The 27,577-nt window shown below is 49.1% G+C and overlaps 1 protein-coding gene across 1 annotated transcript in view; it reads left to right on the forward strand.

Moving 5' to 3' along the window:
* ZNF592 (zinc finger protein 592) overlaps positions 1 to 22,577 on the forward strand; it is a 54,044-nt gene extending 31,467 nt beyond the window's left edge. Inside the window, exons 5-11 of the mRNA XM_079764053.1 lie at positions 6,144 to 6,322; positions 15,287 to 15,463; positions 15,740 to 15,899; positions 16,028 to 16,315; positions 16,546 to 16,658; positions 17,283 to 17,418; positions 19,072 to 22,577. Coding sequence (XP_079620179.1) covers positions 6,144 to 6,322; positions 15,287 to 15,463; positions 15,740 to 15,899; positions 16,028 to 16,315; positions 16,546 to 16,658; positions 17,283 to 17,418; positions 19,072 to 19,590 — 1,572 coding nt within the window. The 3' untranslated portion in view covers positions 19,591 to 22,577. The remainder of the gene's footprint in view (positions 1 to 6,143; positions 6,323 to 15,286; positions 15,464 to 15,739; positions 15,900 to 16,027; positions 16,316 to 16,545; positions 16,659 to 17,282; positions 17,419 to 19,071) is intronic.
* The last annotated feature ends 5,000 nt before the right edge of the window (positions 22,578 to 27,577 follow it).

The raw sequence follows: 27,577 nt of genomic DNA on the forward strand, positions 1-27,577 counted from the left end.
TTCTTTTTAAAAATTTTTTTATTTTTATGTTCTTTTAAAAATATGTTTTTATTGGTTTTAGAGAGAGGAAGGGAGAGGGAGAGAGGGGTAGAAACATCCATGATGAGAGAGAGAATCATTGATCGGCTGCCTCCTGCGCACCCCCTCCTCGGGATTGATCCTGCAACCCGGGCATGTGCCCCGACCCGGAATTGAACTGTGATCTCCTGGTTTATAGGTCGATGCTCAACCACTGAGTCACGCTGGCTGAGCCAGTAGCTCTTTTTACGTCAGTTCAACAGGGGCCTGCACAGGCGGCCCCTGAGCTCTGCACGTTGTTCCCAGCTGAGCTCAGCGGTGCCTGCCGGAGGGCGTCGCGCTGTTCCTCCTGGAGCGCCCGCCGGTGGCACAGCCAGCACAGGGCTCGCCGCCCAGACAGCCGAGTGTGCGCAGGCGCAGAGCCGGGTGGGAACAGGCTTGTCAACATCGCTGCAGAAAGTGCCTCAGAGGGACAATTCATCGTGACGCCACACGTGACCTTTGAGCGTGGAGGAGGGGAGAGGCGGGGCTTCGGGGAGAGGGACAGCAGTATGTGAAGCGCCACGTGTGTTTGAGAACAGGGAGCTGTCACGAGGGAGGCAGCCTCGGGAGAGGGGGGTGGAGACGGGGAGGAATTTGGCAGGTCGATGGGGCTTTTGCAGCTCCTAAAGGGACCAGAGGTGCCGAAGGGTCGCTGTCGCCTCTCATGTTCACCTCCGTTTCTGTTTGTATGTTCCTTCCGATGAGTCAGGTGGAGTATGGCCTCTCCAGCCGACTCCTCAGGGGGTTTCATGGGCCCGGATCGCATCTTCTGAGTCCCGTGACCAGAGCCATTGCCAGTGGAGGTCTGATGCCTGGGCCTCTTTTTTCCCTGCACGGTTCCTCACTGGTGTCTTCTAACATGTGAGGGAAGTCTGGGTACAGGACCCCCCACTGGTGACCTGCTGGTCCTGCATCTTCTCTAAGTCATTCTCCTCTAATAGGAGCTGACAGCAGGGCCCAGCAGAGAGGAGGGGAGGGAGCACCCAGGGGGGCTGTCAGGCCTCTCTCAGCCTCGTTCTAATCCCTCAAAATCTCATGCCTGTAAAAGCGGCCTCTGAGTCTCACAGAAAGGGTGAGGCTTGAGGTCTGGGATCAAAACTAGGCTTTGGATCTGGGTTTCCCGGAACAGTGCCCTAGCTTCAGGTCATGTCCAGGGCAGGGGAGAGGCGAGGGGCGGGGTGGGGGCCCTCCACTCTGGGGTCGTTGAGTGACTGCAGGACGGCATGTGCAGGCCTTCTGTCTTCTTCCTGGGAGATTGCCCCTGAGCCCATCTGCCTCCCTGTGCGGTGGCTGGCGGCGTCCTTCCCCTGACATTCCAAGCCACCCTGTTGGGTGGGATGTCAGCACAGAGAGACAGTTTCTTCTTGTTCTTAATGGTCATTATCATATCTAACGAAATTAATAACAATTCCTTAATATGCCCTAATACAAGGCCATATTCAAATTTCCCCATTTATGGCAAAACTTGTCTTTGAATCAGGATCCAGACAGGGACCACACTTTACATTTGCTAATAAGCCTTTTCAGCTTTTCGTCTGGAACAGTAAGTACCTCGTCCCAGCCACTCGATTGGACCCCCCTTTTTTCATGCCCCTGGTTTGTTGAGGAAACTGGGCCATGTGTCCGGAGGGTTTTCCGGGACAGTCCTGAGTTTGATTGCTTCCTGAGAACTTTTCAGGATAATTTTGGCTTTGCCTGATTGCTTCCTCAGATAATTAACTTGTTCTTTTTCAACCCCACACTTTGTAGACTAGAAATTGGCAGCAAGGACTCCATTAGGTTGGGGGTCAGTGCTGAGGAGGGGAGTCCCGTGTCCTTCACATTTCATGACTTCAGGGTGGTGCAAAGGGTCTGATTGTCTCCGTTTTAATGATGCAAACCTTAGGGGGGAGTTTAGACAGTGGCTTCCTGATCCCTTCATTGTGAAGTTCCCTATCTTTTACCTAATGATTTTAATATCCAGTACTTTCTGCTTGAGTCACTAATATTACGACTTGTAGAAAGGTGTTTTTTCTTTTCTAATGTTATTCTTTCTTTTTGTTGATTAGCTGGGATCCCTTATACATTATCTTTCCCTCTTCCACGAGGACTGATTATAGTTTATGTTGGAAAATGGGGTAATTTGTTTGCCTTAGTTAATAGTTTTCACAGTAGTGAGTTGATACCCTAACAATCTCAAGTAGTGTTTTAAGGGTCCCTCCTCTATTTTTTTAAAATTATGGCAAAATACACATAAAATTAACCATCCGAGTCATTTTATAGTGTATAGTTCCATAGCATTAAGTATATTCTCACTCTTTTGCAATCAGTTTCCAGAACTCGTCATCTTGCAAAACTGCAACTCTTTCCCCATTCAACAACATTTCCTCCTCCTTCCCCCTCCAGCCCTGGGCAACTTCCTGTCTCGATGAATTTGACTCCTCTAGGTACCTCATATAAGTGGAATCATACAGTATTTTTTTGGTTTTTTGGTGACTGGCTATTTTACTTAGCATAATGTCCTCTATGTGTCAGAATCTCATTCCTTTTTAAGGCTGAATAATATTCCACTGTACGTAAAAACCACATTTTGTGTATTCATTTGTTGGTGGACACTTGGGTTGCTTCCGCCTTTTGGGTATTGCGAATAATGCCACGAACGTGTGTGTACCAATACCTTTTTGAGATCCTGATTTCAGTTCTTTCAGGTACATACTACTCAAAAGTGTAATTGCTGGATCATATGGGAGTTCTGTGTTTAACTTTTTTTTTAAAATATATATTTTATTGATTTTTTACAGAGAGGAAGAGAGAGGGATAGAGAGTTAGAAACATCGATGAGAGAGAAACATCAATCAGCTGCCTCTTGCACACCCCCTACTGGGGATGTGCCCGCAACCAAGGTACATGCCCTTGACCGGAATCGAACCCGGGATCCTTGAGTCCGCTGGCCGACGCTCTATCCACTGAGCCAAACCGGTTTCGGCTGTATTTAACTTTTTGAGGAATAGCCATACTGCTTGTTTTTCACAGTGGCTGCACAAATTTACAATCCCACCAACAGGGAAGAGCGGTTTCAGTTTTGCCTCATTTTCACTGACATTTGTCATTTTCCTTTTTTTTTAAATAGTAGCCATCCTAATGGGTGTCAGTGACACTCTGTTATTTTTAGTGTTATCATGAACTCATTCATTTGTTTACAATATGTTTCTTTAACTGATTTTTAGAGAGGAGGGGAGAGGGAGAGAGAGAAACATCAGTGAGAAACATTGATTGGCTGCCTCCTGCATACCCCCTACTGAGGATTGAGCCCACAACCCAGGCATGTGCCCTGACCGGAAATCAAACTGTGACCTCCTGGTTCATAGGCCGATGCTCAATCACTGAGCCATGCCAGCTGGGCTTCCGTCATACATTTTGATGCTCAGGTTATCTCATCTTTGGTCCCTGGGAGTCTCTTCAAGGTGACTCCTATGTCCCTTTTTGACACAAACCAGTTAAGTCTTGAGAAGCTTCCTTCCTTTCAGCCCCAACAAGGTGCCCTGGTACATTTCTTGTGCTAAACCTAGAATCAGCCATTTCCCCAAGAAGCTAGGTTTCTTTTACTGCGGAATGGGATTTAGAGGCCACATTCTGGGCAGCAGAGATTCTCATTGCTACTCGATATATCTTTGTTTCTAGGCCTTTTCAGTGGCGAGAGCTAAGAAATAGAAGTTTTTAAAAAGAGGAAAGAGTCCAGCCGGTGTGGGTCAGTGGTTGGGCATTGACCCATGAACTGAGAGGTCATGGTTTGATTCCCGGTGAGGGCACATGCCCGGGTTCTGGGCTCGATCCCCAGTAGGGGGCATGCAGGAGGCAGCTGATGGATGTTTCTCTTGTGGATGTTTCTATGTCTCTCTGCCTCTCCTTTCCTCTCTCTATAAAATCAATAAAGAAGTCATATTTTAAAATAAAAAGAAGAGAAAAGAAAGATCATGAGTTTATGCTGGTATTCAGATGTAAGATTATAAAGCGCTTATGGAACTGATTTTATACTAAAAATCTTGGTTCCTAAGATTTTCCTTTTACACACACACACACACACACACATATACACACAAATTTCAAAGTATCAAAACCAATATTATTTGTAACATGAAGACAACTGCAGAAAGGTGAAGGTGTGTTTGTAAGTCCTCCTGCCCTCAGGATGTATCTCATTAAAGACGTATAGGTCAAAATGTTGCATTTGAAAGGTTACTGGGAGTACAGCAATCCTTTTTTTCTATGTAGTTGATATAGTTACCTGAGGTATAGTTAGGTTATATGTTTCTGTTTTCCAATTTTTAGGGAATGCTTTTGGTTATTTAGTTTAATTTCATATTACTTAAAAATTATGTAAAACATCTGATTCCGCCCTGGCCAGTTTGGCTCAGTGGATAGAGCGTCAGCCTTCGGACTGAAGGTTCCCAGGTTCAGTTCTGATCAAGGGCACGTACCTCAGTTGCAGGCTCCTGGCCTGGTCAGGGGCATGTGGAAGGCAACCAATCGATGTGTCTCTCTCACATCAGTGCTTCTCTCTGTCTCTCCCTCTTGGACTGAGGGACACCCCCCCCCACACACACATGAATTTCGTGCACCTGGCCTCTAGTATAAAAATATAATAAAGTTAGCATCTCATTCCTTTTTGCACTTGGCTGGCTTGAATCATTATCCAAATAAGTGCCATACACTGGAGTTATTGAAAATTTCTCTTAAATCAAATCAAAAGTTCCCTTCACTCCCCCCCCCCTTGTAATTTATTTGTAGAAAGAGCTGGGTTTGTCCTGTAGAGGCCTCCCCGCCCCCCCCCCCCCATTCTGGATTTTGCTGATTAAAGCAGAGATCCTTTTCTGTCCTCCCTAACGACTTGTCCTTCTGCACAACTCCTCAGACCCAGGTCACCCGCCCCCCCCCCCCCCACCAGTGAGAGCACCGTTGCCTCCTCTTTGCTAAGAAGGACTTCTCCAGATGTGGGCCCCGCTCAGCCCGGTGCCCCCCCTCTGCTGTCGGGGCTCCGCCCATTAGAACTTCAGTGAGTCTGGTCGTGGGACTCCTCCCCTCGGTCCCACCCCTGCCACCCAGAGTGGAGAGACAGGGCTGAGGGAATGGAAGCCGGCAGGGCCCCTCAGTCAGCGTGCCCGTGGGCTTCTGCAGGCCGGCGGGGCACGCTCCGGGGCACGCTCCGTCCCCGTAGGAAGTCACCCAACCATCTGACGGGGTGTTGAGTAGGAGCCGCCTCTGCCAAGCCAGGGTGAGGACCTGGCGAGTCTGGCAGCGAAGTGAGATCTTCGACTTCAAGAAGGGCCTTAGGCCCCTGGGGAGGAGAAGCTGGCCCTCTGCCAAGCCAGAGGGCAGAAACGCACAGCCCTCGCGCAGGACTAATCGGGAAAACAGGGTCAGCTCTGTCTGTGATTAACAAGATAAGGCTTGCTAGGGTCAGTATCAACACTTTAAAAAAGTAGATGTTTTTTAAATTGATTTCAAAGAGAGGTGGGGGGGGGAGAGAAAGAGAGAGAGAGGCATCAGTGATGAGAGGGAATCATCGATCGGCTGCCTCCTGCACACCCCCTACCCGGGATCGAGGCTGGAACCCCTGACTGGGAATGGAACCGTAACCTCCTAGTTCATGGGTTGACGCTCAACCCCTGAGCCACAACGGCTGGGCGGTATCAACACTCTTTTTTTTTTTAATTTTTTAAAAAAATATATTTTATTGATTTTTCACAGAGAGGAAGGGGGAGGGATAGAGAGCTAGAAACATTGATGAGAGAGAGAGACATCGACCAGCTGCCTCCTGCACACCCCCCACCGGGGGATGTGCCTGCAACCAATGTACATGCCCTTGACCGGAATCGAACCTGGGACCTTCCAGTTCGCAGACCGACGCTCTATCCACTGAGCCACACCGGCCGGGCGGTATCAACACTCTGAATGAGGTGTAGGGTGCCAAGCACCCTAAGAGAAGAGTTGCAGGGTGCGGAGGGTCCTTCTGCCCCATGCCCTGGGAAAGCCAGGCAGCCGGGGGTTGGCGAGCCCCGGCCTGCGGCACCCGCGTGACCCGTCTTCTCCGCGTTCTCTCCTAGACGTGCCCGGTGTGCCAGATGCTGCTGCCCAACCAGTGCAGTTTCTGTGCCCACCAGCGGATCCACACGCACAAGTCCCCGTACTGCTGTCCGGAGTGCGGCGCCCTCTGCCGCTCCGCCTACTTCCAGACCCACGTGAAGGAGAACTGCCTGCACTATGCCCGCAAGGTGGGCTACAGGTGGGTGCCGCCTGGCTCGCTGCCCCGTCCGGGGGGGGCCCAGGGGCTGGTCCTTCTGGCCCAGAACTTGCCACTGAGCTTGGTCTTCAGAGTCCCGGGCTCCAGCCTAACCAGACAAGCATGCTGATCGGTATGTGTTCTAGAGAGCAAGAAGCGCAAGGGGGAGAGGAATACGGAGCTTAAAAAAATTAAATATTAGCAAAAATCGCTTCCATGGGGAAGGTGTAACATTCACTTTGTCAGCTTGGTTCTTTAAAAGATGCTAATTTAATTTGCTCACAGGGTTATTGTGTTTGGCATATGAAATGGAAAGCACCATTTCAATAAGTTTACTAATTGCAGCACTTTGAAATGTTCCCACTTCCCGTTAACAAATGGAGCTGCAAGACTCCAAACTTGAAGGGCTCTTGTGTCTTCGTGTTGATTCGTTTTTGTCAGTTTGTGAGAAGCAGGTGACACCTGAGAATGGAAAAAATGGTCGGCCTCAGAGTAAGAGCAAGAAAAGTCTGTTTGAGACTGAATCTCCTCCATTGTGTCAGGCATATATAAGCAAGAAGTCATTTTCAGGAAAAAGAATATGGGAAAAACTCCCTCCAAAGCTCACTGATCTCTAACTTTCACATCGCCCCCATTAGTTCTCCTGTGCTGGCTTACTGCATTTGGGGGTTCCTACATTTCATGGTTTATTTTACCACTTTCACTTCTGAAACTTAATTTTGCCCAAATTTAGTAAGGTTTTCTTCTCGTTGGTATTTAAAAAAATTTATTGTTTTAGTCCATTTAACTTTTCTTTAGTTCTTATTATTGTCTTTAGCATTGTGCCAGACACTGAAGATATAAAAATGATTAAGACACATCCCCTGAGCTCAGTCTGGTAGGTTATAAACACGTACACAGAAATTGTAACTCGGAGTGGGAAGTCCCCTATGGACGAATGGTCCAGGAAAACTTGAGAGAGGGGATATCAGGAGGTTTTCAGACAGAAGAAAGGGAGAGTATGTCTGGACCAAGGGTATGGGCGGGATACCAGCACACATAGAGGGGTGATGGGAAGCTCAGCATTTCTGCTGAGGTGGGTCAGGATGAATGCGGGGAGAGGTGAGGAATGAGACCCGGAATTGGTAGAGGCCAGGCCTTGCACAGCCTTGCATTCCTTGGTAAACATTTGGTCTTTATCCAGTGGACAGTTGATTGGCTGGAAAGTTTCTGGGAAGCGGACACGTTATGTTAAAGAGGGTGGAGACTGGAGACTGTTTGAGAAGCAAGTGTGACGGTCCAGGGGAGATGCTGAGGGCTTCAGCTCAGGCATGGACTTGGGACGGAGGGAAGGTCGAGTTGAGAGAAATCCAGGAAGTGTAAGCGTTAGGGTTCAGTGATAGCTTGTGACGGGGGTCAGGACGGGGAGGGTTAGTGATGACTCCAGCTTTCTACCTTGCTATAAACATTTCCAAATGAAGACTGGTTTCTTTGCATGTTATGGAGAACAGAGACTCTAAAGTGCATGAGAAACAAAACGGCCAGACAGGTTGTGTGGAGCCCTTGCCGCCATGTTGCAGAAGAGCAGGGATTTGGCAGCCTCCCAGGCCACATTTTAACCTTTTGCACTCGGATGTCGAGTGTGACTCGACACGGTTAGCATCGGTAGCAGCTCGTATGTCGAGCCACACTCGACACGTAGTTTCACCGCGGGGGTGGGGGGGGGTGGGAAGGGGGATTTTTGTCTATTTTTCCAGTATCTTTTCTTGTTTTCATTAGCATGAAAGGACAAGTAAAATGTAAATGCCGTCTCAACTGATGCCACCACCTAAGCTTATCTTTTGCATAGGCAGCAATCTTGAGTAGGAGGGTCCAAGGCATGAGTCGTTGCATCATGCCTTTTTGAGCTTGCATCATCTTCCCTTGGTAAAGAACCTTCCTTATCTTCTCGTCTCCTAGGTTTGTTTAGGTTTCTATTAGCATATCACAGATGTTGTCAGGACACAGGGTTTAGTTGGATGATTGGTTTGCCCCCTAGCAGTCGCACGTTCTGAGTGAATTTCCCCTCCTCAGGATGGATAAGTTTTCCAAAGACATAGAAAGCAGCGATGATGAATTTTACTTCGAAAACGAAGAAAAAAGGAAAAAATGTAATAGTGACGAAAGTGAGTTCTCCGAGGATGCGAGTGGAGATGATGAACAAATCGCTGGTCCTAGTGGAACTCCAGAAAGGAAAAAGTCCCTTGCTTTGCCCAAAGATCTGGCTGAAAGTACTGACAGTGACAGTGACATTGAATTCCTAAAGGCAAAACGAAGACGCACAATTGTTTATTCGAGTGAGCGTGATGGAGATATAGGTGATATCATTGAGAAATCGGGTATAAGACCCAGTGAAAGTTACGTTTCTAGGGGAAAACAGGAAAAAGAAAAGTGGACATCTACATCTGTGAATGACAAAGAGCCTAGCAGAATCCCTTTCTCCACTGGTCAGTTACATGTTGGGCCTCAAGTTCCTTCTGGATGTGCCATACCAGTAGACTTTTTTCAGTTGTTTTTTACTGAGACGTTGATAAAAAATATAACGGATGAGACAAATGAGTATGCTAGGCATAAAATTAGCCAGAAAGAACTATCCCAGCGATCCACTTGGAATAATTGGAAAGATGTGACGATAGAGGAAATGAAGGCTTTTCTTGGTGTAATACTAAATATGGGTGTATTGAATCACCCCAACTTGCAGAGTTATTGGTCCATGGATTTTGAGTCTCATATACCATTTTTTCGATCTGTTTTCAAAAGAGAAAGGTTCTTGCAAATATTTTGGATGTTACACTTGAAAAACGATCAAAAGTCAAGTAAAGATTTGAGAACAAGAACCGAGAGGGTCAACTGCTTCTTGTCATACCTTGAAATGAAATTTAGGGAGAGATTCTGTCCTGGAAGAGAGATTGCTGTTGATGAGGCTGTTGTTGGTTCCAAGGGAAAGATACACTTCATCACATATAATCCTAAAAAGCCAACAAAATGGGGTATTCGTTTATATGTCCTCTCAGATTCAAAATGTGGTTACGTACATTCATTTGTCCCTTATTATGGAGGAATAACATCTGAAACGTTGGTGAGACCTGATCTCCCTTTTACTAGCAGAATAGTTTTAGAGCTTCATGAAAGATTGAAGAACTCAGTACCTGGTTCTCAAGGTTATCATTTCTTCACTGACAGGTATTACACTAGTGTCACTCTTGCAAAGAAATTGTTCAAGGAAAAAACACACTTGACAGGGACAATAATGCCCAATAGGAAAGATAATCCACCTGTTATCAAACATCCAAAGCTAATGAAAGGAGAGATAGTGGCTTTCAGGGATGAAAATGTAATGCTTCTTGCGTGGAAAGACAAGAGGATAGTCACAATGCTCAGTACATGGGACACTTCAGAGACTGAGTCTGTGGAAGGGAGAGTGCGTGGTGGTGGGAAGGAAATAGTTCTCAAACCCAAGGTCGTGACCAACTATACAAAGTTTATGGGGGGTGTTGATATAGCTGATCTCTACACAGGCACATACTGTTTTATGAGGAAGACTCTAAAATGGTGGCGTAAATTGTTTTTCTGGGGGCTTGAGGTCAGTGTTGTAAATTCCTATATATTGTACAAAGAATGCCAAAAAAGAAAAAAATGAAAAACCGATAACGCATGTGAAATTTATTAGGAAACTAGTACATGATCTTGTTGGAGAATTCAGAGATGGTACACTAACTTCCAGGGGTAGATTATTATCCACTAACTTAGAGCAACGTTTAGATGGAAAGCTCCATATAATCACACCTCACCCTAACAAAAAACACAAAGATTGTGTTGTTTGTTCTAACAGAAAAATCAAAGGAGGAAGAAGAGAGACGATTTATATTTGCGAAACATGTGAATGTAAACCAGGTCTTCATGTGGGTGAATGTTTCAAAAAACATCACACCATGAAAAATTATAGAGATTAAAATTACTCTTTGAATGTATCAATAATTTGAAATATAAAAAAATCCAAATAAATAAGTTTGTATGAAAAGAAACTCCAGTTTTTTATTCTACTGCCGCGCTTTGTAAAATCTGGGGTATTTAAAAAATTAAATCCTGAGTAGAATAAAGGAATCGAGAAAAAAGCCAGCGAGTGCAAAGGGTTAAGCCAAACACCTGACGACGGTTTTTACCGTGTCCTGTAACATAAATACCGTGCTAACTGTGACTTAAGTGTGTGCTGCTACTTCCGAGATCCAATCCAATAGACATGCAATCAACACTAAGATTTTTAACTTTGAATCTATACAGGTGGATTAATAGAGTTTTTTGTTTTCTAATTATTTTATTTACTTTCTTATATAAGAGTAAAAGGAAACTGTTTCAAAAGCAATAGTTTTTCAAGCCTTTTTGTAAGAAATGTCAGCTAAAATGTATTGAGAGTCAGCTATGTATTCTGGAAGGATTACTGAATATAACAGACATTAAAATCTCCAATGATCTATTATTGCATTCCACAGACATAAACACTAATACACTCTTCATTACAGTTAAGACTTTCTATTATTAATATACTAGAGGCCCGATGCACGAAAATTCGTGCAATAGTAGGCCTTCCTTCCCCCGGCTGCTGGCACCGCCAGCTTCCCTTTGGCCACCCGCAGGCACCCGGGACCCGGGCCAGCTTCCCTCCCGCCCGGCTTTGTCAGGAAGGACGTCCGGAAGATGCCCGTTCTAATTAGCATATTACCCTTTTATTATTATAGATTTTTTGGTAACAGCTTTATTCAGATATAACTTACATACCATACAGTTCACCCACTTAAAGTGTCCAATCTCATGATTTTCAGTATATTCAGAGTTATATATTCACCCCAAAAATCTCTATATTCACTATTCTCCCACTGCCTCATCCCCCAGTCCATAAACAACAACTAATTTACTCTCTGTCTTGTAGATTTATCTTGGACATCTCATATGAATGGATCATATAATATGTGCTCTGAGCATAATATTTTCAAGATTCATCCATGTTGTAACATATATACAGTATTTCTATTTTATGGCTGAATGATATCCTATTGGATGTATATACTACATATTGTTTATCCATTTGTCATCTGATAGGCACCTTTATCTATTACAAAAAATGCTGCTAATGAATATTTATGTACGAGTTCTTGTGTGGATATATGTTTTCAGTTTTTGTGGGTACATACCTAGGAGTAGAATAGCTGGAGGGAGAAAGTGGGGTAAGGAGGGTGGGAGAGAGAGAGAGAAAACTTTTATACATTGATCAGTTTCCTCGCATATGCCTCTACTGGGGATCGAACCCGAAACCTAGGTATGTGAACTGACCAGAAATCGAACCCGAGACCTGCTGGTGCAGGGGACGATGCTCCAACCAATTGAGCCACCTGGCCAGGACTCAGTTTAACTTTCTGAGCAACTGCCCAATTGTTTCCCAGAATGGCTGTCCCATATTGACATTCCCACCAGCAGGGCATGAGGGCTCTGCTTTCTCTACTTCCTCGCCAGCATTCGTTCTGCCTTTTTTTAAAAAAAAAACACATATTTTTATTGATTTTTTTACAGAGAGGAAGGGAGAGGGATAGAGAGCTAGAAACATCGATGAGAGAGAAACATCGACCAGCTGCCTCCTGCACGCCCCCTACTGGGGATGTGCCCGTAACCAAGGTACATGCCCCTGACCAGAACCGAAGCTGGGACCTTTCAGTCCGCAGGCCGATGCTCTATCCACTGAGCCACACCGGTTTTGGCTCGTTCTGACTTTTGATTCTAGCCATCCTTGAGGGTGTAAATGGTGTCTCATTATGGTTTTTATTTGGCTTTTCCTGATGGCTTATGGTGTTGAGCATCTATTTGTATATCTTCTTTGGAGAAATGTCTATTCAGATCTTTTGCCCGTTTTTAAATTGGGTTATTGGTTTTATTATCAAGTCGTAAGAGTTCTTTGTATATTCAGGATACAAGTACCTTGTCAGATACATAATTTGCAAATATTTTCTCTTGTTCTGTAAGTATTAATATTTTAAAATAAATTCTCAAAAAGTACCTATGTTCCATTTCATTGAGCTTTACTACAATTTTACAGTATTATTTTTTTATATTACTTTTGCTTTTTCTTGAAGACAATGTACAAAGCCTGTATATTTTATGTTTTTTATGTTTATGTATTCTATGCGCAATGTGTATATATATATTACATATATATTTAGAATTGTATAAATTATTCTCTCTTGATAACTTGGAGAGTGGCCAATGATGTCATAAGGAAGCACGTTTAGGCTGTCTTAAATAATATGTTATTTTCTTATTATTTGTGATTGTTAGCAAAATTAAAGTTTTTATTGCTCTTTCTCTTTTGTAAAACTACATATCTCACAGCATATGATCCTATCATTGTCTGTTTTCTCTTTTTTCTTAACAATTTGGTAAAGACTTGTGTCATGGGGTTGGATTTCTCTCTCTGCTCCACTGAGGGTGCCCGGCGTGCGTTTCCCCCCCGACACATTCTTACTTTCAGTGCGGTCTCTCTGAAGAGCGTGTCTACTGGGTACAGAGGATGTATTTTCAGGCAAATTTAAAAAAATATATATATTTTATTGATTTTTTACAGAGAGGAAGAGAGAGGGATAGAGAGTTAGAAACATCAATGAGAGAGAAACATCGATGAGAGAGAAACATCGATCAGCTGCCTCTTGCACACTCCCCACTGGGGATGTGCCTGCAACCAAGGTACATGCCCTTGACCGGAATCGAACCTGGGACCCTTGAGTCCGCAGGCCGACGCTCTATCCACTGAGCCAAACCAGTTCCGGCTCAGGCGAATTTTTAAGAGGATACTTATACTGTTCCTGCAGGAATTCAGTCAAACTGCACAAATAAGGCCACTTAGGAGGCTCTTTACACATACCAGGTGTCCCTGGCCACTGTGGAGGAATTTGGAAATACGTGGATTTTTTCCCCCTCAGAATACCTTGTGGTGTGGAAGTTACTCTGTGTGCTAAGGTTGGTCACTATATTGTTTAACAGGAGAGAAAAGTAAAAAAATATAAGTCAGTAGTTTGTATAGAAACTGCGGCACGTGCAGGTTTCGTGATAAGTGTTCATCGGCGTTCATTGCAGACAGCTTTCTGGTTCTGCGGGCTGCTCCTCACTGCTCAGACGTTTGCAGAGGCGATTCCGCAACCCCTGCTGCCGCCTCCACACACACACACACACACACACACACACAGACACACACACACAGGCACACACAGGCACACACAGACACACACAGACACACACACAGACACACAGACACACACACAGACACACACACACAGACACACAGAGACACACACACAGACACACACACACACACAGACACACACAGACACACACACACAGACACAGACACACACACAGACACACACACAGACACACACACACACAGACACACACACAGACACACACACACAGACGCGCGCGCGCACACACACACACACACACGGAAGGAAAACGAGGACGCTGGTCAGGATTCTGTGACGGTTTATGTGGATCACGAACGAGTTCTTAAGTGAAGGTGTGTCCTTTCCTTCAGGGACGCGGCAGCCCCTCTCCGAGAACTCCCAGAGGTCACGGTGACGGGGCAGGCATGTGGCAGGCATGTGGCAGGCGGTGTTGCCCCTGGAGGGAGCCCTGTGTGTGTCTATGTGCAGGAGGAAGGACTGAGCCTGAGGGGGTGTGACTCCGTGGGTTCAGGTTGGCAAGGAGGCAGGTCACATGCTGAAAGGCAGCGTTTATAGAGAGAGATCTGAAGTCAAAAGAAGAGTCCAACACGGCCTCAATTTCAGAAAAACGGTTGCAGACAGTTCATACATAATAAGAAATGATACATTCGCTAAACACAACTCAGAAAATAGAAATTAGGAGGGAGAAACAGAAATGAAAAGTTGCCCACCAAGGACTCATCACAGCACTGATGGGCTGCATGGTTCAGAATGGCACCAGCCACTGGCTACTGAGCCCTTGAAATGTGGCCAGTAAGTCTGGCTGTTTCATTTTTTTAAAAAAATATTTTTATTGATTTTAGAGATTAAGAGTGAGATAGAAACATCAGTGATGAGAGAGAATCATGGATCGGCTGCCTCCTGCATGCCCCCCACCGGGGATCAAGCCCGCAACCCAGGCATGTGCCCTTGACTGGAATCGAACCTGGGACCCTTCAGTCCGCAGGCCGACGCTCTATCCACTGAGCCAAACCGGCCAGGGCTGGCCGTTTCATTTTATCAATTTAAATTTGAAGAGCAACATGGACGTTGCAGCATAGGACATTTCCGTCATCCGAGCAAGTGCCACTGGACAGGGATGCTCTAGAGTGTTTACTCCTGGGCTGGGGGCCATTTGCTTTAATGTGGTTGTTACGAGGAGCTTAGCATTTCTTTACTGTTTTTTATTCGGCGACCATCCCTGCTGACCGAGTACCAGCCTGTGGGAGGGCACAGGCTCTGTACAGCCTCTTGAAATTCCCCTTGCAGTTGTACCACATTAAATGAATACTGTTTGTATCGTGGTTTTTTTTGACCACTCCCTCCCTTCTCCACCCCGACCAGCTTCTCTTAGCTAGGCCCAAGTTTTTGGTTTGCAGACGAATATCCTCTGGCCAATGAGGGGAGGGGAGGGGAGGGGAGGGTTTCTCCCCGCTTCTCTACCAGGTGTGGCCTTGGGCTTGGGGGGCCCTGGGCGACCGCATTATGCCAGACAGCAGCAGGCAGGCTCTCAGCATGTGCGAGTGAAGGATGGAAAGTGAAGCCTCAGAACCGTAGGATAGTTTCGGGGGCACCCGCCTTCTCAGATGAGTGGTGGTGTGACCGTGAGTCCCGACACGGCTCTGTTCTTTTCCCCTATTCCTCCTTTTCCAGGACCATCTCTGGATCTAACCTCCACTCCTCCCCGCCTCCCCCTGTCATTCAGGTGCATCCACTGTGGGGTCGTCCACTTGACCTTGGCCTTGCTGAAAAGCCACATCCAGGAGAAACACTGCCAGGTTTTCCACAAATGTGCTTTCTGCCCCATGGCCTTCAAGACTGCCAGCAGCACCGCGGACCACAGCGCCACCCAGCACCCCACCCAGCCCCACAAACCCTCCCAGTGAGTGCAGCCTCGGGGCCAGCAGGCCTGGGGGCAGAGCCCAGTGGCCTGGGTGCTGTAGGGGAAGGTGTTGGGTCCGACTGGGAGCCGGGGCTAGTGGCAGAGATGTCTGGAGTCCACCGAAGCCATCCCGAGACCGGGGAGAATGCGCACTGGCTCAGAGTCGTGCTTTCCCAAGCCCCACCCTGGTTCAGAGAGAGCGGAGACGGGGTGGAGGGCCGCGTGGTTCTGCCAGCGGAGCCCTGGCCACCTCACGCCCTGGGGCTTGTCCCACAGGCTCATGTACAAGTGCTCCTGCGAGATGATCTTCAACAAGAAGAGGCACATGCAGCAGCATTTTTACCAGAATGCCAGCCAGGCACAGGTGGGCGTCTTCAAGTGCCCCGAGTGCCCGCTCTTGTTCCTGCAGAAGCCGGAGCTGATGCAGCACGTCAAGGTGGGTGGCCTTGGGGGAGGAGGCTGAGAGGAGGGCGCATGCCTCAGGCCCGGCGTGGGGGGTGTGGAGGGTCTGACTCTGTGCCTCTTTCCCCTTGCCCAGTCAGTAACCGCTCTCCCCATCCCCAGAGCACGCACGGGGTTCCCCGAAACGTGGAAGAGCTGTCGAGCCTGCAGTCGTCAGCAGACACGTCCTCCAGCCGCCCTGGTTCTCGAGTTTCCACAGAGCCCCCGGCCACTAGCGTGGCTTCTCGGGGCAGCTCCCTGCCGTCTGGCCGCTGGGGCAGGTCCGAGGCCCATCGCAGGGCTGAGGGCAAGCCCCGGCTGAGGAGCACTGGCTGGACCTGCCAGGAGTGCCAGGAGTGGGTTCCGGATCGGGAGAGCTACGTGTCCCACATGAAAAAGAGCCACGGTCGGGTAAGTGCCGTCCCGGGTCACAGGGCCGCGCCGGGTTCTCTGGACTTCTCTCCTGTGGGGTCGGCGGCTCCTTAGGCGGCCCACCCCTTAGGGTGCCTGGTGCTTTGGGCAGGGGGGGTTCCACAGATGTTGGGGTCCGTGGGGCATCCTTCCGGCCCGTGCCACCTGAGAAGGGGGGCACACCCAGAACTCTGCTACAGTTGCGATGCTTCGCTTTCTGTGACCTGCAGACACTGAAGCGGTACCCGTGCCGGCAGTGTGAGCTGTCCTTCCACACCCCCAGCAGCCTGCGCAAACACATCCGCAACAACCACGACACCGTCAAGAAGGTCTACACGTGTGGGTGAGTCTCCGCAGGGGGAAGCCGGGAGGTCTGAGACCCAGAAAGGCTGTCCATGGCGTTTCTCTGTTCTGAGATCAGCCATCAGAGGCAAGAGATAAGCACGGGAAAGTGCTGTGGCTAGCTCAGAAATCAGGGCAGGTCAGAACCGGCTCCCAGAACCTGGGGGCTTCTGAGGCCTCCCCCCTCCCGCTCCCCTAACCCCGGCTGCACTGCCGGTCAGTGGTGAAGGGCCCTGGGGTTTATGAGGAGCGGTGGTGTGACCGGGAGCCCGGCAGCACCACCTGCCTGTGCTCCAGCACATACGCTGGCCTCATGCTGACCACCAGCCCAGCACCCGGACCTCTGGGCAGTGTCACCAGGCAGTGGAGGGTAAGCTCACGGCCGAGGGCCAGTGCACACATTCTGACCTGCTGTTGTCTGTCCCCGCGGCTGGCTTGCTGCCCGGAGTGCTCTGGGGAGTACCCAGCACTCCCCGCCAGCCCGCGGACCACCCAGCCCACTCTCTGTCCACTCCAGACTCTCAGGCCTGGAGCCAGAGCAGCATCACCCTCTGCCCGCCTGCCTGGCTCCACTGGGCGCTGCGGCCTGCCATCTCACACCATTGCGTTGGCCGTCCTTTCGCAGGTATTGCACAGAGGACAGCCCCAGCTTTCCTCGGCCCTCCCTCCTGGAGAGCCACATCAGCCTTATGCATGGCATCAGAAACCCTGATTTGAGCCAGACGTCCAAAGTCAGACCTCCGGGTGGACATTCCCCTCAGGTGAGTGTGGGGCCCTTGCCCACCAGAGCAGCTTGCTCAGTGAGGCCTGGCGCTGGAGGGGCACCGGGAAGGCCACAGGGCGCCCATTGGTCACTGTGGCCATGTCTCAGCAGCCCTGACAATGTCCCTCAATGTGGGCCGCTCTCGAGCCTGTGTGACCCCACCTGGGACTGCACACAAGTGAAGGACAGGGACAGAGACCCGCGAGGCAACGCATTGCCTCTTGGTCCTGCTGTTTCCCTGTCGCTGGGAGCCCTTCCTTAGGGGTGCGCTGTGCTCAGTGACGGGGGCGGGCGGGGTGGGGGGGCTTTCTCACACGCCCGCCTGCTCCTGCCTCACTGCAGTCGTAGGAGTGGGCGGGGCTGATTGTCGGGGGACGATGGCCAAGCTTTGCTGACCTCCACCCCCACTCCTACACTGGTTGTGGGAAGAGCCATACTCCAACACCTGCTCTCCTGGACCCTTGTTCTATGTTGTTTGTTTATTTATTTTTAAATATATTTTTATTGATTTCAGAGAGGAAGGGAGAGGGAGAGAGAGAAACATCAATGATGAGAGAGAATCATAGATCGGCTGCCTCCTGCATGCTCCCTATTGGGGATCGAGCTTGCAACCCAGGCATGTGCCCTTGACCGGAATCAAACCCGGGACCCTTCAGTCCACAGGCTGACACTCTGTCCACTGAGCCACACCAGCTGGGGTTGGGCCCTTGTCCTGTGACCTCATCCCTGTTCCAGGCCCATTTCTGGTGAACTTCAGGAGCAGCCTGGCCTCCCTCTTCACTGTAGCCTCTTCCCACCCTGTGATGGGGGGTTGTGCCTCAGAGGGGCCCCGCACACCTGGGGAGCTGAGAACTCCTGGAGGCCCAGGACCGCCCACCTGGGCTGTTCAGAGAAGGGCTCTCGCTGATCGGCAAAGGCCCTTGCCCACTTAGCAGGTGGGGTGTTAGTTGGCATTTTGGCAACATCTGTCTGCGATGAAAATGCACCCCCTTCCCCGCCCTCCAAAAGCACACGCCCTTTGATGCAGCAAGCCAGCTTCTTGGACTTATCTGTTATCTGTCCGGTGTCTTGGGCCTTGGACACAAAGAAGCGTGTTCAAGGATGTTCACTGCAGCACCGTGTGCATGACAGATGGAACGTGACTCAGTGCCCGCCAGTGGGGACGGCTCATCCCCACAGTGGGCCCGCATGCTGCTGTTAGGGGAGCGTGGCCTCCGTCTCAGCCTCATGGAGACGAGCGCCAGTCATGTTGTGCCGTGAAAAGAACAGGGCGGAGGCAGGCGTGTGTGCAGCGCTATCAGCATGTAGAAGAGCAGCTTTGTGTTGGTATACGTGTAGAATATCTCTTGGAGGAGCCCCAGAGCCCGGGCGATCTGGCGATCTCTGGAGAGCAGGCCTGGGGCGTGGGCCGGAGGGATGTAATCTCTGTGTCCTTCCTGTATCTTTGGAATGTTGTACCACAGCATACGTCACATTTAAAAAAGCAAATCAAAAACCCCCAGACAAACCAAAGTCAAACAAGCGTTCGGGGCCGGGGTGACCCTGGCCTGGCGGAGATTCTGCGAGGCCTTGGGCTACACTGGTCGTGGCTGGGGGCTCCTGTGTCGGGCTCAGCTCGGCCTGGACTCGGCTGACGCTGTGTCCCTTTCAGGTGAACCATCTGAAGAGACGGGTCAGCGGGGCGGAGGATGCTCCAGGCACCAACAATGGCGAGACCGTCTCCTCTGTCAAGAGGCACAAGTCCCTTTTCCAGTGCGCGAAATGCAGCTTTGCCACAGACTCGGGGATCGAGTTCCAGAGCCACATACCTCAGCACCAGGTGGACAGCTCCACGGCCCAGTGTCCCTTCTGTGGCTTGTGCTACACCTCCACCGGCTCCCTCAGCCGCCACCTCTTCATCGTCCACAAGGTGAGAGACCAGGAGGACGAGGAGGAGGCGGCCGAGGCAGCAGAGGAGGCGGCCGAGCCAGAAGAGGGCTCTGGGGAGGAGGGATCCATGGAGACCAGGGAAAACGGACTGGAAGAATGTACCGGCGAGCCGTTGTCAGGCGACCCAGAGGCCAGGAGGTCACCGGGCTCGGCCCCCGAGGAGGACATTGTCCGAGACGCTCAGAGCCAACCACTGGCCTCTCAGGACCAGGACAGCCACGCACCGTCCCCTCAGGTGTGACCGGAGGCCGGGTGGTGCTGTGGGTGCTGCACCTGCCGTGTGGACAGTGGGAAATAGAAGGCCCTGCCCAGTGTGCGTGGCAGGCTGTGCCCTGGAGCAGGGTGTGCCCTGAGCTGCGGGGAGATGGGTGTGCCCCGGCCCCAGGAGATGCGGGGTCGCCCAGGACCCTCACAGATCTGAGTTTCTGTTATTTATGGCTTTGTGCTGCTTCTCAGTACCCCAGCTCTTGTCTGCATCCTTCCAGCCCAGTGCTGTCCACTCCTGTGCTCTTCTGGGGGGCTCCCCACCTGCTGCCTTCAGCCAGGGGACTCTTCCCAGCTCTCTGGGCGGACAGAGCCTGAGGAGGGGGATGGAGGGGGGCTGGCCCAGCCTGGCCTGCCGAGGGCCTCAGCCACCTTGCGCATCCTCCCTGCCTTCTCGGACTCTTTCCCCCAGAGTAGTCCCGGAGAACTGGCTGTCCCGCAGGCTCCCTGCGTGGGTGGGAGAAACCCCTGCAGCACACCTGGTGGGGGCCGGGGAGCCGCAGTGCGGCCCAGGCAGGCAGGCTCTGAGGGCAGACCCTTCAGAAGGAATGTCCGCCGTGTCCGCGGCCGCCTGCCTCTCCTGACCAGGGAGTTTGGGGCCCACAGACGTTGGGGTGTTTGTATTCTTGCTCCTGTGCCATTAGAGAGGCTGCTGCCCCAGGCAGGCCAGCCCCTCCTCCTCCTGGCTACACTCATGTTGCTCAGACTATATTTCAAATAAAAACCTTCTTACCATGCAGGTGGGCTCTTGTATTCCTCTTCAGGTGAGCCTGTCCCCACCCTGCTCCCCCCCGAGGGTCTTCCCAGACGCCCCTCATGTCCCATGGCTGCAGGAGAGCTGTGTCCCCACTGTCCACGGGGTCCTCTGGACTCTGGAGCTGTGATTAGGACCCTGGGAGCCTGGGACTTCCTGACTCTCTAGAGACCGTGTGAAGGGGTGAGGGAAGGTCTTAATGCCGGTCAAGAGTCACCTTCAAGGTTACCCTGGGCTAGTGGCATTGGCTTTAGGGCCAATTGAAATTTTCTGGGCACCTCTATCTCTCCTCCACCTGGATTTTCAACCTAAGAGAACCCTTTACTGGAGGGAGGAATTCTGTCATGTCCTTGCAGTGTCCAAGAGGCCTGGGTTTGCCACTGCCACAGGGAACTCGGTTGTGACAGACTTGGAATTAGATATTCGAGGCTGGGCTGCCTTTTCACTGACGCCAGAGTTAGGTCGTGACCCAGCACAAGGAACAGGAGGTGTGGGGGGTGTCCTCTGACCTCTGACCCACGGGGCTGCTGCCGTCCTGCTGGGTGGGATGTGGGACTGCCTGACAGGATCTAGCACAGCAAAGGGAAGTGAGTGCTGGCTGAGTTCTTAGAGATGATCTTTCAAGGGAGGTATTGAATATCAGTTATACATTACTAAGTTAGATAAACACGCGCGACCTTTTCACAGTTGAAAACAGAAATCGTTTTCTTCCTCTGTCAAATGCCACGTTTTCAGTGGAAACGCTAATGGCGCTGGGAAAGGTTGGTGCTTGCCTCCGTTTCAGAGAGACTCCACAGTTTAGTGATTGCTGTAACTAGCTCTGGACAAAGCCCCTCACTGCACCGGCCCCACCCCTTCAAAACAGAGGTAGTCGTGCCCATCTAACTTGCTTCTCCGGCTTTTGTGAAATGATGAGTATGAAAGCATTTTTATGAAACACGAGATAAAAGTGAGGGATTCTTTTAAAAAAAAAATTTTGTATTGATTTCCAAGAGGGATAGAAATAGAAACATCAATGATGACAATCATTGATTGGCTGCCTCCTGCATGCCCTCCACCGGGGACCAAGCCCACAATCCGGGCATGTGCCCTGACCAGGAATCGAATCGTGATTCATAGGTCAGTGCTCAACCACTGAGCTACACCAGCCAGGTAAAAGTGAGGGATTCTTATTGTGACTTCAGAGCACCCCGCCTGCCATTCACACTTGGACGCCAATGGTCAGTTATGACCAAGCTGGGACACCTCTCCCTTATTTAGTAATCCCGATGACAAGAGCACTTTTAAGCCCTGCGCCCGTGCCCAGCATGTCGCTAACTACTTTCTGGTGATTCTCGTAGTCCTCACGATGATCGATCTCGCGGTTTTGCTTCATTTCGCCGAGGAGAAAACCGGCGCAGAGAGGTTCAGCAAGTGGCCGGGCCACCTGTACGCCAGGGTGCTGAGTCAGGCTTGTCTGGTGTCTTGAGTCCGTGGTGTCAACCACTGTGCTGCCTCCGTGACCTGCTGCTTTGGCCGGAGGCCAGCTTGTCGGGTTTGCAGCCGTCCAGACACCCACATGCCTCCCTCCCCTGCGGGTGGAGTGCCAGGTTCTCTTTGGAGTCGATCTGGGCCCCGTCACCCCAGGGCGAGCCCTGCACATCACAATTGCTTGTGACAAAAGCACAGGCAGTGTCTCTGTGACCTTTGATTCTCATAGGGATTTAACTTGCCATTTGAAGACCGTCCTTCTGGGGGGGGCCGGGGGGGTTCGTCCCGGAGAATGCTGCCGAGCCCTGTAGGGAACCTGGTTCCCTCAGGGTCCAGTACCTTTTGATCTTTTCTTCTTCAAGGTGTTTTTAATGGTTGTGCTATCGTTTTTATCAGAAAAGGCTTGCCGCAAGAAGCACTTACCTGCACATTAGCTGGAGTGCTCTCCTGATGAAGTGAAACAGATAAAATCCCCACCCTCCTAGAAACTACAATTTAACACAGGCTGAGGCTTGACAAATGACTAGTATTTATTTTCCAACTGCTTTATCTCTGTAAAATGATATGCTGAGTGACTATAAAGCTCGTTGAGTGTGGTAGAGAGAACTGTTCCCTTAACTTATGTAAACAGTCTGGGTTTTGAAAACTTTAACACTTGTGGCTCAGCAAATCCAACACAACTTTGCCTCCCCCACCCCCGCCTGCCCTTTCACCTCTGCGTATTCAGCACTGAGCACACCTTATTTTACTTGTTTTTAAAATGTTTGTGTGTTTTGAAAAATTACTGCATATACATGGTAAGACATTCAAACAATACAAAAGAGTATACAATGGAAAAAAACGTAAGCTTCCTAATGGAGGCCAGCTTTCAGTACCCTATTCCCTCTCCGGAGTTAATTGCTGTTATCTATATCTTGTGTATCCTTTCTGAGCAATTCTATGAATTTACAACTTTATAAATATGTATATTTATATATCTATTTTTAATACAAATGGTAGCATTCTACACGAAGTGTTCTGAAGCTTGCTTTTTTCAGTTATATTATGGAGAGTGTTCCAAATTCATCCTGTGGGTTAGTCTAATATTTTAAAAAGTCCCTAGCACAGGTCGTTGCATTCAGTAGTGGTTCAAAGAGTGTTTGAGTAAGTGAATGAATGAATGCTTGAGTGGAAAAATCAGATTTTCTCAGGGTCTGATCTGAGCAAGACAGGATCTTCTAGATTCTAGAACATGCCCCCTCCAACCCTGCCCCCCCCCCCCCAGCCTTCTCTAAGAGAATCAGGTCATGTTGACCTTTTCTATCATCTGACAGCAGCCTTAGGAACTGGGGGTACGGGCCCCAGGTCCCAAGTATGGGATTTCTTTGAGGTCTTTATTAAAACTTGAGTTTTCCTTTGGAAAATGATATAGAATGATTAGAAGAAATAAAAAAAAACATGCACATTTATAATCCCATCTTACCTTTGCAGTTGTTTTTATTTTGTATATCACCTTTCAATCCTTGTGCAGTTAATAGCTAACTTTATGGTATAATTATGATAATGTCAGTGCTTAACAGAACATTTCTACATGACAAACATTCTTCTTACATTCATTTTCTTATTTAGCCTTACGAGGATTCTATGAGACAAATGCTACTTTTATTTTTTGGAGGTTCAGAGTGGTTGAGTAATTTCCCTAAAACCACGGAGTGAGGAAGGGGGCAGAGCTGGGATTCACTCAGGTGTGAATGAATTCCATTTACTGCACTGCCCTGGATTTTGTACCCTGCTTTTTTACACTTAACATTATGTCTGGACATTTCTATGTTTCTCCATAGTCTTTTTTTTTAAATTTATTGATTTTTTTACAGAGAGGAAGGGAGAGGGACAGAGAGCTAGAAACATCGATGAGAGAGAAACATTGATCAGCTGCCCCCTGCACATTCCCCAATGGGTATGTGCCCGCAGCCAAGGTACATGCCCTTGACCAGAATCGAACCTGGGACCCTTGAGTCTGCAGGCCGATGCTCTATCCACTGAGCCAAAGCAGTCAGGGCTCTCCATAGTCTTTTAATCACCATATTCAATAATTGTAATAATTTTCAAATCAATGTAATGTACTTACCCACTTCCAGTCCCACTTTATCACTACAGGGAATGGAGCTGAGCATATAGCTTTTTCTGCAGAAGTATTTCCTCGGTATTTATCCCTATTTTTGAAAATTTATTTATTTTTAAAATATATTTTTATTGATTTCAAAGAGGAAGGGAGAGGGAGAGAGAGATAGAAACATCAATGATGAGATAGAATCAATGATTGGCTGCCTCCTGCATGCCCCCTACTGGGGATCGAGCCCACAACCTGGGCATGTGCCTTTGACTGGAATCGAACCCATGACCCTTCAGTCCGCAGGCTGATGCTCTATCCACTGAGCCAAACCAGCTAGGGCTATTTATTTATTTATTTATTATTATTATTTTTATATATATATTTATTTATTTTTTTATTGTTATTATTTTTTGTGTGGTGGTTATATATATTTCCTTTTGTTTTTCATATCCCTATTTCTCTTAAATAAACTCACTGGCAGTGTGACAGAATGATGAAATCAGAAGCTAGGTTCCAGTCTGGGCTCTGTAACTCGGTCATTTGATCTCTCTTGGCCTCAGTTCTTGCATCTGTCAAACAGGGAAGAGGGGGTGAAAGTTTTGGGAACCTTGAGTCTGGCTAGATTTTATCTTCTTGTATATGTTTATGGCAAAATAGGGGACATCTCAAAGGCAAGAACTCTTACTGAATTTCTTTTGTCTTATTTTTTTATTTATTGGCCTAGATATATCCCCAAATGGAAAAGATCCCTCCTACTCTGCCCCTCCCCGCAAGGCAGTATCATTTTTAATTTGCACTTATTTATATTTCAATTTGCATTAGATGTATGCTTCTTCAGATAGTTTGAACTCTTTTATGAACACCTATTTCTTTTGGCTTTTCTCAAGCTTTTCCAAGTTTGAACTGTTTACCTGATAATTCCCAAACATCTTCAAATCCTTCTGTTACTCAGATCTCTGTTAAGTAGGGACCTAGGTCCAGATGAAGCATGTCAAACTCACGGCCTGCGGGCCGCATGCCTTGTTTATTTGGCCCGTGTTAGCCTTTGAGTTTGACATGCTTGATCCAGATGAATTCTTGAGCTAGTTCAGTGGGTCATGCCTTATGGCCTTTTAAAATGCCCTATTTTTTTTTAAAAGAACATATTTATTATTTGCAAATGGAATTTTTAGTGCACAAATACTAACAAATCAACACATGTGTCACTGATTGGAGAATGAAGCAAAAGGGTATGATAAAGTCATTTAAGTCACTTCTCACCGGGAAAAGCCCCCCATCCTGTGGATCAGCAGCACCATCTCGTTTTATGGGTGGGCATGGTGTTACATCTATACAGATGTAGACAGATCGTCCAAAATCTACCAGATGTTCTAAAGCTTAACCCTTTGCACTCGCTTGCTTTTTTCTCTATTCCTTTATTCTACTCGGGATTTAATTTTTTAAATACCCCAGATTTTACAAAGCGCGGCAGTAGAATAAAAAACTGGAGTTTCTTTTCATACAAACTTATTTATTTGGGTTTTTTAATATTTCAAATTATTGATACATTCAGAGAGTAATTTGCACTCTACATCCAAGTGCAAAAGGTTAATCCCGTAGCCTTTGCCTCTCTTTTCCTCAAAAATGGGGATAGTTGGTTTTGCCTTTGATGTGTGAAGAGCGGGATTAAGCTGCTCGAGAAACCTGGCTTTCACGAAACTGGGAAACTCCTCTTTTTCTAGGCCTCCCCCTTCGATAGCCCAGGGCCCACTGTACACACTTCCTGTTTCTACCCGGGATTTTCTAGTCCTTAGACCAATTTGCTTGGAGGTTTGCCCTAAGGCTCATTGTGCATAGATAGGAAAGGCTGAATAGGTTTGGTATCTGAGGAGGAGGGTGGGTTCTACTTTCTAAGAAGCTCTTTGCCTAAGAAGAAAGCTTCTTATTTCTACCCTAGACTGGCTCGGAGGAGAGCTTTGAATATGATTTTTTAAAAAATTGATTTCAGCCCTGGCTGGTTTGGCTCAATGGATGGAGCCTCCACCTGCGGACTGAAGGGTCCCGGGTTCGATTCCGGCCAAGGGCACATGCCTGGGTTGTGGGCTCAATCCCCCGTGGGGGGCGTGCAGGAGGCAGCCGATCAAGGATTCCCTCTCATCATTGATGTTTCTATCTCTCCCTCTCCCTTCCTCTTTAAAATCAATAAAATATATATTTTTTAAAATTGACTTTCCTGCTGTGTGGTTCAGGGGATAACATAATTAAAATTAAAAGAAAAATTGATTTCAGAGAGGGAAGGAGAGGGAGGAAGATAGAAACATCAGTGATGAGAGAGAATCCTTGATCGGCTGCCTCCTGCACGCCCCCCACGGGGGATCGAGCCCACAACCCAGGCATGTGCCCTTGGCCGGAATAGAACCCGGGACCCTTCAGTCCGCAGGCGGAGGCTCTATCCACTGAGCCAAACCAGCTAGGACTGAATATGATTTTTTAAAAAAAAATATTTTTATTGATTTCAGAGAGGAAGGGAGAGGAAGAGGGAGAAACATCAATGATGAGAATCATGGATCAGTTGCCTCCTGCACGCCCCCTACTGGGGATGGAGCTCGCAACCCGGGCATGTGCCCTGATGGGAATCGAACTGTGACCTCCTGGTTCCTGGGTCGATGCTCAACCCCTGAGCCACGCTGGTGCGGCTGGATATGATTTTTTAAAATATATATATTTTATTGATTTTTTACAGAGAGAAAGGGGGAGGGAGAGAGAGTTAGAAACATGGATGAGAGAGAAACATCGATCAGCTGCCTCCTGCACATCATTCCCTACTGGGGATGTGCCCGCAACCAAGGTACATGCCCTCGACTGGAATCGAACCTGGGACCCTTCAGTCCGCAGGCCGATGCTCTATCCACTGAGCCACACCGGTTTCGGCTGGATATGATTTTTGAATGGGGAAAAGGAGACGGAGGACAGGTGGGGGCAGGGGGAAGGTGATGGGAAGGAAAAGGGTAGAAAGTCGCGGAGAAACGGCACTCAGAAATTGGCGAATGGGTGTTTTTTTTTTCTGGGCTTCAGGACTCAGCCCATTTTCCCGTCAGGAGCTGGGAAATGGAGGCTGAAGGGGTGGGAGGAGGAGGGTCAATGGTTCCGGAAGTGTTTGCTGAGCCCCTCACCTGTGCTAGGTAATGGAGGGGAGACACATAGCCAGAGGACGCGTGGCCTCCTGGGGGGCTGAGGGCGCTGGCAGGTGAGCGGGTTTGTCCCAGGGCTGGACCCACAAGCCCGGCCGGCGGAGCTCCCAGCAGCGTCCCGCCCCCGCCCCGCTCTCCTGGCCTCTGGCCTCGCACCCTCCACGCAGCTCCTCGGAACTTCGGCACCTTCCGCTCGCCCAGGCCCGGAGCGCGCGCCTCCACGTCTGCGTCTGCGGGGCTCCACGCCTGCCTGCTGGCCGACAGCGGGGCGGGCAGGGGGCGGCCGCCGGGGTCTCCAGAGCGCGCCCCTGCCCCGACGTCGGGCGTCCCCGCGGTGGACGTCGGGCGTCGCGGAGGGAGCAGCCGCCGGGGTCTCTAGAGCGCGCCCCTGCCCCGACGCCGACGCCGGGCGTCCCCGCGGTGGACGTCGGGCGTCGCGGAGGGAGCAGCCGCCGGGGTCTCTAGAGCGCGCCCCTGC

This window comes from Cnephaeus nilssonii, assembly GCF_951640355.1.
Source record: "Cnephaeus nilssonii genome assembly, chromosome: 24".
NCBI classification, from domain to species: domain Eukaryota; kingdom Metazoa; phylum Chordata; class Mammalia; order Chiroptera; family Vespertilionidae; genus Cnephaeus; species Cnephaeus nilssonii.